Source organism: Rana temporaria, chromosome 5 (assembly GCF_905171775.1).
Source record: "Rana temporaria chromosome 5, aRanTem1.1, whole genome shotgun sequence".
NCBI lineage: Eukaryota > Metazoa > Chordata > Amphibia > Anura > Ranidae > Rana > Rana temporaria.
In genome coordinates, this window is record NC_053493.1 from 322,847,170 (window position 1) to 322,866,195 (window position 19,026).

At 41.2% G+C, this 19,026-nt stretch overlaps 1 protein-coding gene across 5 annotated transcripts in view; it reads right to left on the reverse strand.

Moving 5' to 3' along the window:
- Positions 1 to 529: 529 nt before the first annotated feature.
- Positions 530 to 19,026, reverse strand: part of TMEM68 (transmembrane protein 68) — a 30,489-nt gene continuing 11,992 nt past the window's right edge. For 4 of the 5 annotated variants that reach the window (XM_040354221.1, XM_040354220.1, XM_040354218.1 and 1 more), the window contains 5 exons: positions 15,745 to 15,912; positions 12,435 to 12,628; positions 9,380 to 9,440; positions 6,098 to 6,237; positions 530 to 935 (listed from right to left, as the gene is read on the reverse strand). In XM_040354221.1, the coding sequence (XP_040210155.1) occupies positions 831 to 935; positions 6,098 to 6,237; positions 9,380 to 9,440; positions 12,435 to 12,628; positions 15,745 to 15,912 (668 nt within the window). In that variant the 3' untranslated portion in view covers positions 530 to 830. The remainder of the gene's footprint in view (positions 936 to 6,097; positions 6,238 to 9,379; positions 9,441 to 12,434; positions 12,629 to 15,744; positions 15,913 to 19,026) is intronic. The other variant, XM_040354222.1, reaches the window with a different exon arrangement.

A 19,026-nucleotide genomic window follows, 5' to 3' on the forward strand; every position in this document is an offset into this window, starting at 1 on the left:
GGCAACAGAGGAGGTGAACGAGGGAGGCTACGGGGGCTTCGATCTCAGGTAAGCACTTTATAATGAGCTAGTATGCTATGCATACTAGCTCATTATGCCATTTTCTTACAGGGTGCATTTGTTTTTTTTAAGGAGGCTTTACTTCCTCTTTAATTTTGTAATACTGTTTTTCAGGCCTCTTCAAAAGATGCAACCCACAGCTACATTTCTGGGTTTGCATATGTTTCTGACTTTGAACATGCATTGAATTGTGCATCATGTAATCCAATCATCAGTCACTAATGTTCAATGCTAAACAACACAACTGGATGAGCCAGACATATGACTGGATTATAGCATTTGTTTTCACCCCTCAATGTTATGTGTGTCCTAGTTGAATTGTAGGAGAGTGTAAGTAGGCTGACTGCAACTTTTATGACAAGGAATTGCTGAAGGTGTGGCTGACCAGGTAGGCATTTTTGTTTAAAATGTCATCAGCACAACGAGTTAACTTCCTGAGCAAGTTTTAATATAAACATGAACTAACCCATTTATTCCACATGAACCTGAACTGATTTTATTGTCTGTACATAAGCGGATAAACATTTTCTACTTAGAAACAGGAAAAAAATACGGCAATGACTCAACTTCTTAGAAACCTGATAAGAAAACATTTCAAGAAATCTTGAAGATAAGTATAATTTCCATGCTTGTGTTACATGAAAAAATTTGTTTCAGTAATCACATAAGAAGAAGTCCATAGAAAAAAAAAAGTAAGGTTAATAAAATTAAGTTAAAATCTATAAAACAGACAACATTGTGCTTCTGAAGGTCTAAATACAAATTGCACTTTAATCTTCTTTATTTCTTCTGTGAAACCTTTCCAGCAGGGCACGAAAAATATTTCCAGGGATCTTTTGGTGCGTGTCTATTAGTGACTGAATGCCACATTTTGTCTGAAAGAAAGACAAAGGTTTACTAGTAAGCACAAATGCCACGTTTATGACACTGTGTACAAATAAATCATTTTGCCATACATAGCCATTTATTTAGCTAAAGTTTTGTTTGTAATCAACCTTTACAGAAATCAGTTTATACCCGTCAGGAGCGTGTAGAGCTCCCGTTTCATGACAGCAGCTATTCTCATTCCAGCCTCCTGGTTTTGGCTGTGATGCATTCTCCCAGTCTGTCTACCTACAAGGCGATTGATGTAACCAGTCTGGGTGGGGACCAAACCAGAATTTAAGCCAGCCAAGCCTGCAGTCTCATGCTTGTAAAAGTGTGTTTAACACGTGCTTCACGCTCCCTGTTTGTCTGCCCTGCTCTGCTGTTTGGATTCCCCCGTTTATGACCTTGGATTGGAACTTGGATGATACTCTGAACTCTACCTGCCTTGGACTATGGATTTGACCCTGACTATCCTGAACCTTGCCTGTCTTGTACCTGAACTGCCATTGAACCACTCTGTCTGCCAATGGCAAGTAGCTGTTTGCTGTGCGAAGTTTGTGTCTGCCCCGACATGGTAGCCAGGCACTATAGCATTGTGTATAAGACATGGGCAAGGCTGGTGCAAGGATTTTTGACACCCTAGGCGAAACTTCATTCTGCCCCCCCCCCCCCTTTGGCTCCAACCCTAACTGCACCCCATTTGTCCTGCCCATGTATACCCCACCTTTCTTAGATTGCTACCATGTTGTTGTTTTTTTGGGGGGGGGGGGGCAGTCACTGAACCTGGAGGTGGTGGGTGGCATCAGTACGGCACCCCTGACTGATGTGTGCTCTAGGCCGGCGATATGGAGTGCCACCTCCATCAGTGCAGCTTATCAGTGGGAACTCCTCATTATGGGCACAGCAGGTGTACGGACCCAGGAACTCAGCACAGGGATGGTGGGAACCCCTCACAATTGGCACAGTGGGTGTACAGACCCCAGAACTCAGCACAGGGATGGTGGGAACCTCTTATAATGGGCACAGCAGGTGTACAGACCCAGGAACTCAGCACAGGGATGGTGGGAACCCCTAATGGGCACAGCGGTTGTAAAAATACAGCCCACTTCTAGTAAATGCTGCACCCCCAGGCTGCACTAGTATCAGCAGTAACCAGGGCAGCAGCCTGATCTGTAGGCAATGTCTTCCATGGGTGATCACCAGCAGAAGAAAGAAACATAAAGAGACCCAACACACTGACCGCCCTGCACATCACTAATATCAGTAATAACATGTGTAGCTGGACAATAATCACTCACCCACCCACATCCTCTGCTTCCAAAACCTGCCATGCTGTGACCTGTGCAATGTGACCAGGGGAGGGGGTGGAACACTCCAAGGGGCTTGGGGTTATCAAGATAAAGAGCTGAACTGAAGACTGGTGTTAACCCTTTCCCCGTCAGTGACATTTATACAGTAATCAGTGGCTACTTATAGTACCGATCGCTGAATAAATGTCAGTGGTCCCAAAAAAAAAAAAAAAGTGACAAAAAAAAAGTGTCCTATCTGTTCGCCGCAATATCACAGACCCGCTAAAAATCGCAGATCGCCACCATTACTATTGAAAAAAAAAAAAAAAAATAATAAAAATGCAATAAATCTACCCCCTAGTTTGTAGACACTATAAAACGTTTGCGGAAACCAATCAATATACGCCTATTGCAATTTTTTTTTTTTTTTAACCAAAAATATGTAGAATACATATTGGCCTAAACTGTTGAATACATTTTTATATACATTTTTTGGGATATGTATTATAGTAAAAAAACAAATTATATATCTATATCTATATCTATATATCTATCTATCTATCTATCTATCTATCTATCTATCTATCTATCTATCTATCTATCTATCTATCTATCTATCTATCTATCTATCTATCTATCTATCTATCTATCTATCTATCTATATCTATATATATATCTATATATATCTATATCTATATATATCTATATCTATATATATCTATATCTATATCTTTTTTTTTTTTTAAATTGTCGCTCTTTGTTTATAGCGCAAACAAAATAAATAAAACAAATGCAAAGGTGATCAAATACCACCAAAAGAAAGCTCTTTTGTTTGGGTACAACGTTGCATACTCGCGCGATTATCATTTAAAAAGGTTAATATATAAATAAATAATGGGCTGTGTGTTCCCATCCACACAGCAAGCCTACTTTTAATTAAAAAATATTTCTTAACTTTAGCGGTTTCTCCTGAAGAGGTGCCATGGCTGACTGCAAGGTGCTCTGAACAATGTTAAGCTGGATACACATGGGCGAATGTCGGGACACATTTGACGGTTAAAAAAAAGGCCCAAAAAATGTCCGACATTCTGCCTGTGTGTATGTGGGTCTGTACGGCAGAAGCCCGCACATGCTGGAAAACCAGCAGCTGACAGACTCCCGATCAGCGCTCTCAGCCAATGGCAGAGAGTGCTGATCAGTCTTTCTGCCAAAACACAACAGCTCAGCGAGGGAGCTGGACTAACCTTGCATTGTTCGTACAGTATCTCTGATCGGAGTGGACAGAAAAAAAAAAACACAACACACACAATCAGGAGATATCCATTACCATTTACCACCAAATTAAAGCCCAATTTATCCCGAAAAAAAAAGGTATAATCCATCTGCATGCACAAAGTAGTTGTGATATGTACAGGTTTACTAACACATTTCAAAGTTGCAAAATTGGGCTTGGGCATTAGGATTTGTTTTACCCCTAGGTGCAAAGGGGTTAAAAAGGTATGTCCACCTAAAATGTTGTTTTGTAGTTCACTGGCTAGAGAACACTTTAATCTCCCACATGGAGATATGCTTTACATTTATTACTTTGCCATTTGCAGAACCATTCCATCACCAGTCACTGCTATACTCTCCAAATGAGTTCTCGGTGTACTCAACAAGGTCCAGTTCACATCATAAATCACAAAAAAGTGAAATGTTCTGAACAATAATTTGGCTGCAGTAAAAAATATATGTCAGGATTTCAAGATTGGGAGTACCCCCATAAGGGTTTCCTGGAATTTTCCAAACTGTGTGTGATAAAATCCTTTAGAAACCCATCAAAACAAAGTGCAACTAAAAGCAAAAAAACTTTATTTATTTTTTAGTGTTGGAAAGATTGGAGAGGCATTAGAACACCTGTCATTTTTTTTTTTTTTATTGCTGTCTGTGCCCCTGTTGGGGAGATTCAGCCTTTGTATTTGTCCTGTTTACCATAATTACCAAAAATGAAGGCAAGGCCCCTTTTTCACACTACTGCAACTTCAAAGTCGCGCGATTTTAACGCAATTCCGCGGCTGCGATTTTGCCTTGATTGGCAGTCACGATTTCAGGGAATGCCTGCTTAACTGGCATCAAAGTTGGACCAAAGTAGTGCAGGGACTACTTTAAAGTCGGAATGACTTGAAGTTGTACCAATATGAATGGTTGTCATTGGAAAACATGGGGAACGACTTGTCATACTACGTTGCAGTCACAAATCATGGGACAAGTTGTACGAGTGTGAAAGGGGCTTAAAAGAAAATCCCCAAATTTTGAGTTGTTCCCAAAACAGGGACAATCAGGGATTCCCCACTTTAGATATATTTCCTCTCGGTTCCTGTGTTGTCTATGGGACGGGAAGGGAAGTGGAGGGTAATTTCCCCAATGGAACACAGATGGAGGCTTATAACACCTGTAAGGTTTTATTTTTACCCCAACTCTATCCAAAAATGGGAAAAAAAAAAACGTGTTGCCTTTAGTTCTACTTTAAGAAATCCATTTGGACTACCAGTCACCGACAGATTTTACTCTAAGTCTCTGTGACAAATACATGTGCCAATGCCCATGAACACAGAACTGAAAGACAGGAGTGCATGCAGCTTTGCTGGTGACCTTTTCATTAATAAAATGTATTGATGCATACTACCAACATTCACTATAAAACCAGTGTTTCCAACTGTCAGTATTTTTAATGGTAGCCAGTAACTGGCACTTTTCTCCTGCCATTAAATGCCAGTGACAGGAAAAGGTTGCCAGTAAAAAATATGGCAGCGACGCTCAGCTCAGAACTGTGCATGAGCAGTTACAGTCCGGAACTGTCCGAAACCATCTGAGTGCCTGCTACAGTGTGTTCAGGTGGCGCCAGCGGGGGGTGGGTCTGCCGGAGGCAGTGCCTAAGCGTGCCGTGTGATGTCATGGTGCAAGGGAGCCAAATGGAGCGGCAAGAGTCTTGTGTGCAGGACTGTCAGTACTGTTGGGACCAGCTGGCGTAAGGAGAGACTGTCACTGTGACTCAGAAGGGCACGTGTTGTGTCAGTCATCTGTGCTGCTGCACACTGCTGTCAGTGTCACTGTGAGTCAGTTTCAGGTGTGCGTGCCTGCCCATTCTAATTTCTTAGAGAAATAGAGTTACCGCTCCAGGTAGATGTGTAAAACAACATTCTGAGTGCACTTTTCTATATGGTAGCTATGACCAAGCACTAACTAATAGTGTGAAACGCGTCAGCTGCATCCCCCATTTTGCTGTGATTTGTGGTGTTTACTGGTCTTTTTTTTACCAATAAAGGCAACCAAAAGGTTTTTCTGGAGTGCAGCTGTCCATACATTCTTCCCATTCTAATTTCTTGCCCTCCTGAGTCCTGTCCCTGAGCTACTTCCATATCAAAAATAAAATAGGAAATGTTTTTTGCCCTAATATTTACCATAAATGACTTTGCCAATTGCATACTGTACTTGTTTGTAGCCTAAATACTGAACTTTGCACTTAAAACTGTAATTTTGTAGCTTTTGTAAATGCCAGTAAAAATGTGGCACGTCAGTAAATTTTATTCTGGTAGGTTGGCAACACCCTTTATAAAAGACGTACTGTATAATCATGGTGTGTACGTGGTGAAAGAATTGCTTCCTCTTGAATAAACTGGGTGAAGCTATAAACTATCTTCTACACACAGACAGCATGTCTCATAATGTTTTTAGCTTATTAAATCATTTGAACTGTACATTAACACCAGATAAACATAAAATGCAGTACATAAAAAGGCAGCAGATTTGAGGAAGGAAACTAAATCGCTTTAGATGGTGCAGCTTAGCGAGGCATAATCTTCTGTGGAATGTCTTGTATAACAAGCTCAGAAGATTCTTACCTTCTCAGCCAGTTCACTGGCTGTTATACTGGGATCATAGTGGATGGGATCACCAAGATAAGTGCGAAATTTCACTGGAAAACCACCATAAATAGGAACCAGAGGAATTTTAAATTTCTCATATATCCATCGAAAAATTGCTGGTAAATAAGAAAAAGAAAAAACAGCACATGTAACATCTGCAATAATGAAGAATGTATGGTACATCAAAGCATGCAATGCTCTCGTGTATAATGGCTCAATTTGCTGGAATAGGAGGCTGGACAACCAAGGGGAAATTTTACGTGGGTTGAGCCACGCTTCACTAAAAATAAACTCGGCTTAGGGTAATAAATGGTAAAATTTTCAGCAAACAGAATATCAAAAAGACTTTATACAATTGTTGACGTCTCTTTACAAAAACCGACATACGGGAAAGTTCCCCTTTGGTTGAACTATGGAACGCTTTTCTTGCAGCTTTAGGGCTACACGGAGTTGTGAAATAATTTCATGTCAGATTTAGATCAGTTCACGCTTTACATTCATTCCTCTATAGAAGTCACCGAGTACATGATCCTGAACTGAATCACTAGTCTATGAGCTTGTTTGAGGGTGGAAGTGACAGCAGAGGAGTTTTAACCAATTCAATGGAGCCAATTGGAAGGAGAGATTTATTGATAAAGCCCATGGATCTTTGAGGAGTAAATCTGGAGAGCACATCACCTGTGGTGGAACTGTGCTATCTGCTAGGTGTTTGGTGTGCTCCTGCACCTTTAAGGAGGGGTGGCTCCCCTTCAGTCCACTGCCCTCATCTATCCATCAGAATGCATGTGCCTCCATTGTGGTGACACTCATATTTTAGTGTTAAGACCACAGATTACAGGGTGCCTTGGTGTGGCTCTTGCATGCGTTTGCAAATGCGTGCAGACAAAACCTCTGTTTTTAACGCATACTGTTAGAGGTTATTTGGTTGTTCTGCGAGCTGGTCGGTAAGTAGGCTTGGTTTTTCCCTGGGCATTCCCCAGGCTTTGTTGTTACCTGTGGTGGAACGCCTAACTGTAATATTGGTTATACACATTATAATAGATTTGAATGTGAGAAGTGGTGGATCTGAAGTTTTTTTTACATTTTTAAAAAGGGATATTAAAATGGTTGTAAACCTTTTACAATAACTTTTTGACTACAGGCAATAAGGCTTACCTGTAGCTACTGTGTATTTCTCCTAAACTTTCATAGTTTAGGAGATATTCACTGTACACGCATGTGCCGATGTCAATGGCACATGCGCACTGAAGAGATGGCTCGTACATGCCGTTTCTTCAGCTGGTGCGCCAGTACCGGAAGCTCCTGCGCGCATGCGCGGGATTGACATCATCGCAGCTCAGGCCAATCACGGCGCCGGAGCCTGCGATACCGGGCAGTAACTCCGGAAGACATGTCACCGGCCAAAACGGGGCGCCGGGATCGCTGCCAGGCTTCGATCTAAGGCAAGTATATCATAATGAGCTAGTATGCATACTAGCTCATTATGCCTTTGTCTTGCTGTTGTTTTTTTTTTGCCTGGGTTTACAACCACAACTATATTAGGTTTTTGTTTTTTTCTGGGAATTTTCTACATTCACTTTGGAGCGGGTGAGGAAGAATACCCAACTGTGTGAACACAAAAGGAATGATTCTACAATTGTATTCACACTGAAGGCTTCTTTATGAAGTTGGAGGATAAGTATATAGGAAGAGATCACATGGGTGGATTTGTAAGGAAGGATTTATTTTTAGTGGAACATACTGCACTAAAACATATATATAAAAAATTGGAGATTTTTCACCTGGAGAAAGCGGGATCAGCCTTTAAATTGATACTTCATGATATAATTAAAGGAAATAAAAAAAAAAAAAAGCACTAGACTTTGAGATTTCACATTTGTACTTTATTGGACATGGGATTGTTTGAGCAATATTTTGAACACTTCCGAGGATAAAATATGTGCCTGCAAGTGCTTGTTATGAATATACAGTAAACTAACAACTCATCATTTTGTAGTGTGGCTGACTAGTTGGCATTCTTGCCTTTAAGCTCTGGGTTATGGGTTCAAACCCCACCTAGGGCAAGCTCTGCATATTGTTTTGTGTGGGTTTTCCAAAACGATCTAAAAACATACTAGCAGGTTTGCAGGCTTCCGCTAAACTGCCAGAGTGGGTGGGGTAGTTGTGAGCTCTTTTGGGGATAGACTGTTGTGAATTTTTGTACTATGGAATATGTTGGCACCTTATAAAAATTAACTACTTTCCACCCACATGACGTCATATAACTTGAAGTGTCCATGTCTGGATGATGACTGCAGCTACAGTTATCATCCAGATATCTTTTATTTATTTTTTTCAGCTACAGATTCCCTACACTGTAAAAGCCATCCTAGTGGCGGAATAGCCGCTGGATTGCTTTTACAGGCAGCGGAAGGCGATGTCCCCCCTCACGCTGACCATCTGCACCTCCCCAGTTCGATCGGGAAGCCAGAGATCTGATCCAGTGATGGCGTCCAGTTACCACAGAGTTGACAGAGGACCCGGATGGTCATGATGTCACTTACAGTTCTGGCCTTTAAACAAAAAAAAGTTTAAAAGCACCCCTATCCCCTTGCGCTCGCATATGGAAACAATGTTTGCACCACACATGTACTAGCAGGAGCAATAAATTGTAGCACTAGACCCCCTCTGCAACTGTAAACTGGTAACCTGTAAAAATGTTTAAACCATCGCCTTTGGAGATTTTTGAAAACCGTAGTTTGGCGCCATTCCACAAGTGTGTGCCTAACATCATCTTTCATATTTAAAAAAAAATTATATAAATGTGTTTTGTTGTATTAAAATTCCAAAGTTTACATTTTCAGAAAAAAATGTAATACAATTGCTGCGTAAATACCGTGTGACATAAATTACAATGACCACTATTTTATTCTCTAGGGTCTCTGATAAAAATAAAACACATATAATGTTTGGGGGTTCTGAGTAATTTTCTAGCAAAAATAAAAATAAATACAGATATTTACATGTAGGAGGGAAATGTCCGAATTTGCGTGGGTGGAAAGTAGTTAAAGAACAGTATGCACACACAAGTGGAGGAAGAAGAGATTAACAATATGCTTGGGTATAGAGTTTTGCATGCTAGAATAATCACTCCTGATGCTAGTTGCAATAAAAAGCACCTATTCTCCTAAATTGGTTTTATATCAGTTCAAGCACAACTACATGCAAATAGGCTACATAAACTGCCCCATAATATTATGCCAAAATACTACATCTTACGTAGGCATCCAAGAGACCGGAATCCTTCCCGGACATTTTGTGTAAACATTGGAATGATGGGCTAAAATAAAACAAAATTGTGATCATTTATTACAGGAATCAGTTTCAAACTCTGAGAGGAATATAAAGTGCTTTTATAAATTTTTCCTTACTTTATCATGGTCCCAACTAAATATAAAAAAATAGTAACTTGTTAGGTCAGATAACTATGGAATCTTGCATATTTATATTTTATATGTAAAGCTAGGAGTCGCTGGAGTCAAAGCTTACACAGAACTGGGGACAATCCATGTGACAGCATTGAGTGGGCCAGCACTGTCACATGTTATTCCATATCTGTAAGTGAAAGAATATTTCTTTATCGTACATAACTACATAGCACGCCACCTATAGATCAATCAGAACAATCAAACAGGAAGTCCTCCCCTATATAACCCCTCCTACACAGGAAGCAGTTCAGTTTTTTTGCCAGTGTCTGTAAGGTAGTGGTCACTGATGTGATACACGTGCTTTTGGAGTATACTTGGAGGTCTGTACACATGATCAGTTCATCCGATGAAAACGGTCTGATGGATTTTTTCATCACATATCCGATGAAGCTGACTTTCATCAGTCTTGCCTACACACCATCAGTTAAAAAACGATCGTGTCAGAACGCGGTGACGTAAAACACAACGACGTGCTGAGAAAAATGAAGTTCAATGCTTCCGAGCATGAGTCGACTTGATTCTGAGCATGCGTTTATTTTTAACCGATGGATTTCCCCACAGACAATCGTTTTTTTCCCCATCGGTTTTTTATGGTTCAGATAAATTTTAAAAACAGGGTCTACGTTTTTTCACCGATGGGAAAAAAAACTGATGGGGCCCACACACGATCGGTTCGTCACGATCGGTCCATCAGACCGGTTACTACTGAGCATCAAGGACTTTAAATCAGATCCATTTGAAAAAGCTGCCAGCCAAAATGGATGGTACCCGAGCCTCATAGGAAGGAGAGAAGATTCCTCAAGGCTTGCCTGTAATGCAGCCTTACGGCGCTGGACCCCTCGTAATGGAACCCTGTGCAGTGCTTTTTCTGACCAAGGTGCTTTCCTGCAGGGTGCTGTACAGGTCCAGGGGAGTGAACCCCACATTAAGGGGGACCAAGTCCCTGAAGGTCTTTTATGACAAAGCCTGCCGTGATGGGTGAAGATTGGACTCCTGTTATGCTCAGAGTCCTGCAGCAGGAATGTTAAGTCTGCAATTTTTTTCAGTTTCTCTTTTTATTAATCTGGTACCAAATGGAGCAAAAGAAAGTACACACTGCTTGGAAAAGGGGAGGAAATGCAAATGTATTGCTTTGCCTGTATTGGCAGCCATCAGAATTAAAGCTGACCTTCAGCTTTTTTGATCCAATTAATAATATCAGAATACCGCTTAAAGCAGCCATAAATGGTTTGAACCTCAGTCAGTTCAGTCACCTATGGGCAGGCCATGTACCAAAGTTGATTTATTGATTGGATAGCTCAGGACAGTGCTTGAGCTTGGAGAGGGTAAGTGATGCTCAGGAACTTTTTTTCCCCTATTGTAGAGTTTTATTTAATCTAAAAAGTCATTTTTTCTTTACTCATCAAAACGATCAGTTCACAGACAAATGTTGCATATGTGTGCATTTTTTTAATTAGTTTCAACTGTCTATTTTGTGAAGTGATATTATCTTTTTCATAAACTTTATTTTAGCACCACCTCAACTGACTTCCTATCTGCTTTCATGAACAGACACACAACATTTAAAGCCAAATTTGAATCAAGCTAAAATTTTATGGACACAACCTATGCAATCATTTTTATAAAAATCTACCTTTACATCCAACATATGCCACAAGGTAACCACTTTCCCACCTGGACGTCGTCATATGACTTTTGAGTGGTGGTATCTGAATGATGCCTGCAGGCATCATTGAGATATCGCCTTTTACAACTGCCGATTCCCGTCACCGTAAAAACAATCATAGCGCAACGTCATAACATCGCGCCCCGCCTCCGAAAGGCCTTAGATTTCCGGGGACCATCTGGCCTGCAGGATTCTCTGTGGCCAAATTCCTGCTTCCTACAGTTTGCAGATCTCATGGGCAAGCAACTAGAAGCACTGGAGGGTGGCGGTAGATGTCCCCTTCTGCTGCCTGTAAAAACTATACAGTGGCGTCACTAGCACAACTGCCCCTACCCTGGCGGTGTGGCACCAACACTAACAGCAAATCCCCCCCCCCCACTGTCTGCCGGTCAGTCCTTACCCTGGATGCGGGCAATAAGAGCAGTTGGGTCTTTATGGAGTGTGGAGCTGATGTAGCCATCTCCCAGGGTGGTCACCCCTGTCCTTAAGCGTGGCGGGCTCGGGGAAAGCTGCTCTGGTGTCCTTTCCTGGAGCAGCTTCCGTGGTACGTCTCCTCTCTGCTCCTCCCGGCGCCAGGCATCCAATAGGTTCGCTTGACGTTTTGGCCAATCGGGACACAGGTTTCATATCCGCTTCCCGATTGGCCAGGAGGAGGATCAGTGTTTCAACAGCGAATTTTAATTCGCTGCTGCAACACACCTGGGTAAGCTTGGGATGCAATGCTCTGCGCCATGAGCCCACCCTATTTTGAAGCCCATTAGAGCCTCGGCCTCTAATCAGGTACTTTGAAATACACACCCCCTGCCTATTTCCGCAATTGTAAATGATGCACCCGATGTCCTGAAAGGAGGCGGACGCAAAATTAGGGAGGGCGAAGGCATGTTAGGTATCTATTTACATCTTTCACATTATACAAAAAAAAAAAATTGGGCTACCTTTAGTGTTTTTTTTTTAAATGCATGAAAGTTCTTAAAAACACATTAAAAAAATTACTGCGCAAATACCGTGCAGGACAATAAAATTGCAACAACCACCATTTTATTTCCTAGGATCTTTTTACATGTAGGAGAGAAGTTTCAGAATTGGCCTGGTAGGCAAGTGGCTAATGAAACATGAAATATGGGATACATTTACCTGATCCATGCAATAGAAAGTGGATTACAGTCATATTCAAACTCACCACTTGCGCATCAATTGCAACCTCTGCAAATCCTATACGATTCCCCCACATGATGGTGTAGCTTTCATCACTAAACAAGGCCTCCCGTACCCCTCCTGGGGAAATAGCCAGTAGGTGGCCATTCCTGAGTGCTTTCACACATTCTTGCTTTGGTCCATGAATGACACTAAATACTTCAAGGAGTGGTTTAAAACCTGAACGAAATAAAGAGATTGCAAATCAAATTACATGAAATAACTAGGGATGAGATCAGGTGTGTTTGGATACTAGTCTGAAACCACCTAAACAGTCCCGCCAGGAAGCTTTCATTGAAGATTGCCAATCATAAGTGACTGAGGCATTCCATGCCCCACATATACACGCCCCTTGTACATGTGAGAATGCAGGACGGGGGAATGCTTTGGTCACTTATGATTGGCAGTCACCAGCGACAGCTTCCTGGTGGGATAGCTCAGACAGGTTCAGGCTAGTATAGCCAAAACACACCTGAGCTCATCCCTAGTTATTTCATGCAAGCTCATCTAGTAATAATTTTGAAATTATTGCATTAAACTTTTTAAATAATTAAATCTGAAATTATAAACAAATTATTAAAAAGCTGCGTCTGCCCGGAAACAACCCCCACTATGGGGGCAGACATGCAGGTTCAATACCGAACCAGGCCGTGTGCGTTCATTGACATACACAGTGCAGCATGGGCTCACCACCTGCTTGTGAGCGCAGGAAAAGGAGAGAAGACAAGCAGATGGACATGGCGCTGGATCGATACAGGACTCAGGTAGGTATTTAGGGGGAGTGATGCAAATGGCAAAACATTTTTTTACCTCAATTTGGGCAGTGCATTAAGATAAAAAAAAATAAAAAACACACACACACACACACACACACACACACACACACACACACCCCTTTAGAACCACTTTTAAATGCAGATATTATAAAGCTGAATGTGACCCGATTCCAACTTCTTGTAATTTCCTGTATAGCAGCACTGGTGGGAGAAAGAGGGGCAGCACTTGCATGCAAATCTGCTGATGAGCAACATGCCGATAGAAGGATCTGGGCGTCTTGTCTGAACAGACACACAGAGCTGTGACTCGGCTCGAGTGCCCCCATAGCAAGCTGCTTGCTGTGGGGGCACTGAACAAGAGGGAGGGGCCAGGATAACAGAAGAGGGACCTGAGAAGAGGAGGACCTGGGCTGTTCTGTGCAAAACCAACTGCAACAGAGCAAACATGTTTTTTTTTTTTTTTACAAAGAGAGACTTTAAATCACTAACTGTAGCAGAGAAAAATAAGGTCATCAGGCCGACTGTGCCATCTGGCAGCGCTGTGTAAATCCCATGACCAAAATACAACTCTTTTGGGAGGTATAAATGTATATTTAGCAGTTTTCTGGTGTTCAGCTTCAAATGGCACTTTGCTTTTTAAAAAAACTGTTTAAGAACTGATGTTTTGTGCCCAGCTGGAACTTGTTTTTTTTAGGCAAACTGGGAGGAATAAGGGAGTAGTTAGGTGATCGCCCAAAGAGGAAAAGTGGATTGAGTTAAGTGAGGCATACACAGGTGCTTCAGAAATTTCTGAGCTCACCTCAGGAGGTACATGTAGGTCAATTAAGAGGTACCATCTAACTAAAAAATAATCCAGACAAGCCATCTGTTTAAGTGGCAGGCTCGAAAAAAAAAATCAGGTTGTGCATATTTGCAGTCTTATGGCTTCTACTAAAGGCCCTATGGTCTCTAGTGACCAGACACGCCCTGAAGAAGAGAGAAGTGTTAAACAAAAAAAACAAAATTGTATATGTATGAAGAAAATTGTTCTCAATACAGAAGACACTGAAAAACTTTTAGCTGCTACGTGAGCCATCTTGGACGTTGTTAATCTTCCAGAAAAATAAAATAAAAAATAAAAACGTATACTATTAGGGGCGAGATACTGGAGGTCAAGGTATTCCCAGTTGATTAGAAGCATCACAAGGCAATTGGGCATAAAGGGACCCTGGGCCTACATTTTGAGTTCTGCTTTAAAGTAAACTGGCTCTAAGGCCCCTTTCACACTTGGGCAGTATGTGCGGTGGTTTTCACATTAAAAATGCTGGGGCAGGAGTATTTCAGGCGTTATTTATGCGCCATTTTTAGCGCTAAAACATCTGAAATACGCCTCAGTGTGAAAGGGGCCTTACTTGCCAATTACATACAGGCATTAGTCATTGTATTACAAGATAGAGGCAATAAGGTGGACCTAGTATCCACCACAGGAAATGAAGACAAGGCTGGAGTAGAAGGTGAGTGTTGACCCCTTATGCTGTATGCCATCAGCTGCTGTTTTTATTACAGCCAAATGTTTGCTTTAAAGTTACACAATGAACAGGTAATTTGGTTCTTTACCTGCAATAAAGTACATGTTTCTATGAAGAGCTACTAAAGGCAGTTATTTAGTGCAGGGTTTGACAAATTTGCTTGGAATCTAGGAGCCAGCTAAAAAAGTTAGGAGCCAGAAAACGCACCCCGTCCCGACGAGCTTGCGCGCAGAAGCGAACACATAGGTGAGCAGCGCCCGCATATGGAGGTGTTCAAACCACACATGTGAGGTATCGCCGCGATTGGTAGAGCGAGAGCAATAATTCTAGCCCTATTCCTTCTCTGTAACTCAAAACATGCAACCTGTAGATTTTTTTTAAACGTCGCCTATGAAGATTTTAAAGGGTAAAAGTTTGTCGGCATTCCACGAGCGGACGCAATTTTGAAGCGTGACATGTTGGGTATGAATTTACTCGGCATAACATTATCTTTCATAATATAAAAAAAATAAAATGGGGATAACTTTACTGTTGTCTTATTTTTTAATTAAAAAAAGTGTAATTTTTTCCCAAAAAAGTGTGCTTGTAAGACCGCTGCGCAAATACGGTGTGACAGAAAGTATTGCAACGATCGCCATTTTATTCTCTAGGGTGTTAGGATAAAAAAATATATATATATATATATATATATATATATATATATATATATATATATATATATAATGTTTGGGGGTTCTAATTAGAGGGAAGAAGATGGCAGTGAAAAATAGTGAAACATGACATTAGAATTGCTGTTTAACTTGTAATGCTTAACTTGTAATACCAACGGCTCACCACCAGATGGCACCAGCTAACAAAAAAAAAAAAAAAAAAAAAAAAAAGAAGAAGAAGAAGATGGCCCACCTTCCAAGCCAAGTCGCCAGGACACCATTTCTAGTCGCCACCTGGCACCCGAGATTTGCCGAGCCCTGATTTAGTGGATCATGCTTAGATGCAGCATGTGAATATTTACCTGGTATTTTGAAGAGAAAGTGGTCCCCGACTGAGTGACACATTCTGCCTTTTAGAAGAATGACCTTTGCTACAAAGTAATAGTAGTCTACTGGAAGAGCGCCATGATAGTACACAATTAATGCAGGGCCGCTATCGGGGATCTTTTCCAAACCATGAATTTCATAACCTGCGCAGAAAGGAACACAACACAGGCATTAAGGTATTAACACACCATGCAGCTCTATAAATGCATTATAAATATATGTACCATAAATATATGCATTTAAACCACCCAGAGATATAAAATAATCCCCCCCCCCCAGCCAGTTAACATGAAGGGTACCTAAGAAAACAAACTTTAAAGCCATTGTCACAACTACTGTTCTGCATTCAAAGTTTACAAAGTTTCCTGCCGAGAGAGCATGAGCTTTACCGACTGCAGAGCAGCAGTTGCCCCTGCTCTCATCTTCAACCTGCTGGTCATACATTATACAATTTTCTTATTTAATTTCCTTTAGATTTATCTTTAACAATGTAGTGCAAGGGCCTGCCCGATTGCATACAATTTGAAATGCAGCAGTTTTGCCAGCAAAGAAACTGTTGTAATATTCCTGCATGTTTCTTAAAGTTAGGAGGTACAGATAACATAAAATAATGGGGTGGATTTACTAAAGGAAAATAGACTGTCCACTTTGCAAGTGCAGTTGCTCTCATTTTCCCCAGAGCTTAGTGAATGTGGTAAAACTCTGCCGATTTCCACAATCAAAAAATGTGCAAGCAAAAATGCCTGGTTTACCACATTCACTTAGCTCTGGGGAAAATTAGCGCAACAGCACTTGGGAAGTGGACAGTTTATTTGCCTTCAGTAAATCTACCCCAATGTCTTTATTTTGTTGGCCTTAATTTCCCAGCAAACACATTGAGATGACCATATTCAAGCTCCATGGATCAACTAGTAATCCTAATGCCGCGCACACACGATCGGTCAAACCGATGATAACGGACTGATGTACCGGTTTTATCGGACCAAACTGATCGTGTGTAGGCCCCATCGGTTATTTATCCATTAAATTTAACCGATGGATACCTAACCGATAGAAAAAAAACGATCGTTTGTAGGCACGTCCATCGGTTTAAAATCCATGCATGCTCAGAATCAAGTCAAGTCGACGCATGCTTGGAAGCACTGAACTTCGTTTTTTTTCAGCACGTCGTTGTGTTTTACGTCACCGCGTTCTGACACGATCGTTTTTTTAACTGATGGTGTGTAAGCACGACTGACCGGTCAGCTTCATCGGTTAACCGATGAAAACGGTCCATCAGACTGTTCTCATCGGATGGACCGATCGTGTGTACAGGGCTTTATAGTAGCCTTAAGAACTGTAAACAATGCTCTCTGAATCTTTCAGCCCAGAAAACACCTGCTGTGCCAAGTCTAGAGCTTCAAACGGGCTAGCTTTAGAACTCTAGAAAAAAAAAAAAATTGAGGTTTCAGGGAACCCCTTTCAAAACAGATTCATCTGAAAAAAAAAAATCACAACATATCATTAATCAGTGAGAAAACAGCCCCCATTATAGTGGTGGCCAGAATGCTACTCTTACAGACAGCTAAAAAGATCATTGGTGCCATGCCATTGGTTCCTCTAGGTGGCAGAAGAACTATGCTGGCACTATCAGATAGGAGGTCATTCAGTCACAGCTCAAGGACTTCCCATCAACATATGGAGGAACCCTGGTTGAGAATGACCAATCTACTCTTTTCACTTTGCAAAACTGATTAGAACTGTAAAGCAGGCAACCTGTCTCAAATATGTCTTCTAAAATGGGCATATGACTAACCTAAAAAAAAAAAAAAAAAAAAAAAAAAAAATTCTCTCTCTCTTATGACATTTTAAAGTTGTTTTGAGCAATTATTTTATCTAGTTTGCAGTAGATGCAACTGCAAGATAGTAAGCAAACACTGTACATTCATAGGAACATCAAAAAATGTTTTCTAGCATCCAAACAATGAGAGTTTTAGCACATACCCTCATAAGTCCCCTGAACTGGTATTTTTTTCCTCTTTTGGTAGATATACTAACAAAAAAATCCAATGGTGGATTAGCTTTATGCATTCTTATTTTGAAAAAGATTTTAACTATAATACCAAAACTTGTTTGTACTGGAAAACAAACTGACTGCACGGGATTTGCCACTGTCAGGTGGTGAACAGTGCAGTCAGATACAAGATAGAGGGGGAAAAAAAAAAACATTAAAAACTGGAACTGCAGGGAACCATCAGACTCACGTGTGCTGTATTGGTCACCTCTTAGTCAGAAAACAACAACTGAGGTAGTCACGCATTATCAATCACAGCAAAAAATAAAATAGACATGATACCCCAATGAGTTGTAAAAACTATATCCAACTAATCAAGTTCCTTCGTCCTGAAGAACTAGGGTTAACCCGCGAAACGCAACGACAGACTGAACTTTGGCTTTGTGTATATTCAGACCTTATATTTTGTACTCTTCTCTATGGATCTTTATACGTGTCAGCAGTATAGCCAATGATGAAGTTTGTTCTGGTCTCACCCCAAGCCATATTATTATGTTACATAGATGTGCTGATGGTTTTTACGATGGTACACGTTCGGGAACTCACACACAGTTTGTCTATTTTGTATAAATAAATATAACATTATTTTATGCCCCCCCCTTTTTTTTCTGGGTGCTGCGATTGATAATACATGATTGCCAGAGTAGTTCTACTGTTTTCTGAACAAGAAGAGAAAATGTATTTAGGTTTTATATGGTCACTGTCTCAGTTTGCTGTACAGTTTAGGCCGATCATTCAGCGGTAAATTCCTCATGCAGGAAAAAGAACAACAGAGGGCCAGATTCTGGTAGATTCTGCGGCGGCATAGCGTAAGCCATTTACACCACGCCGCCGCAACTTATTGGAGCAAGTGCCTTATTCTCCAAGCACTTGGTCCGTAATTTGCGGTGGCGTAGTGTAATTGGCCCGGCGTATGGCCGCGGAATTCAAAGGGGGCGGCTTGTATTCAAATTAAGCGCGCCCCCGTGCCGATTGAACTGCGCATGCGCCAGGCTGAAAAATAGCCCAGTGCGCATGCTCCAGCTCACGACGGAAAACGTCAATGACGCCGACGTGTGCGTCATTGACGTAAAGTCGTATTCAAGAACGACTTAGGAAAACGACGTAACCAACGGAAAAAGACGACGCGGACCCGACGCCATACTTAACATGGCATACGACGGACTGGCGTAAGGTTACCCCTCATATAGCAGGGGTAACCTTA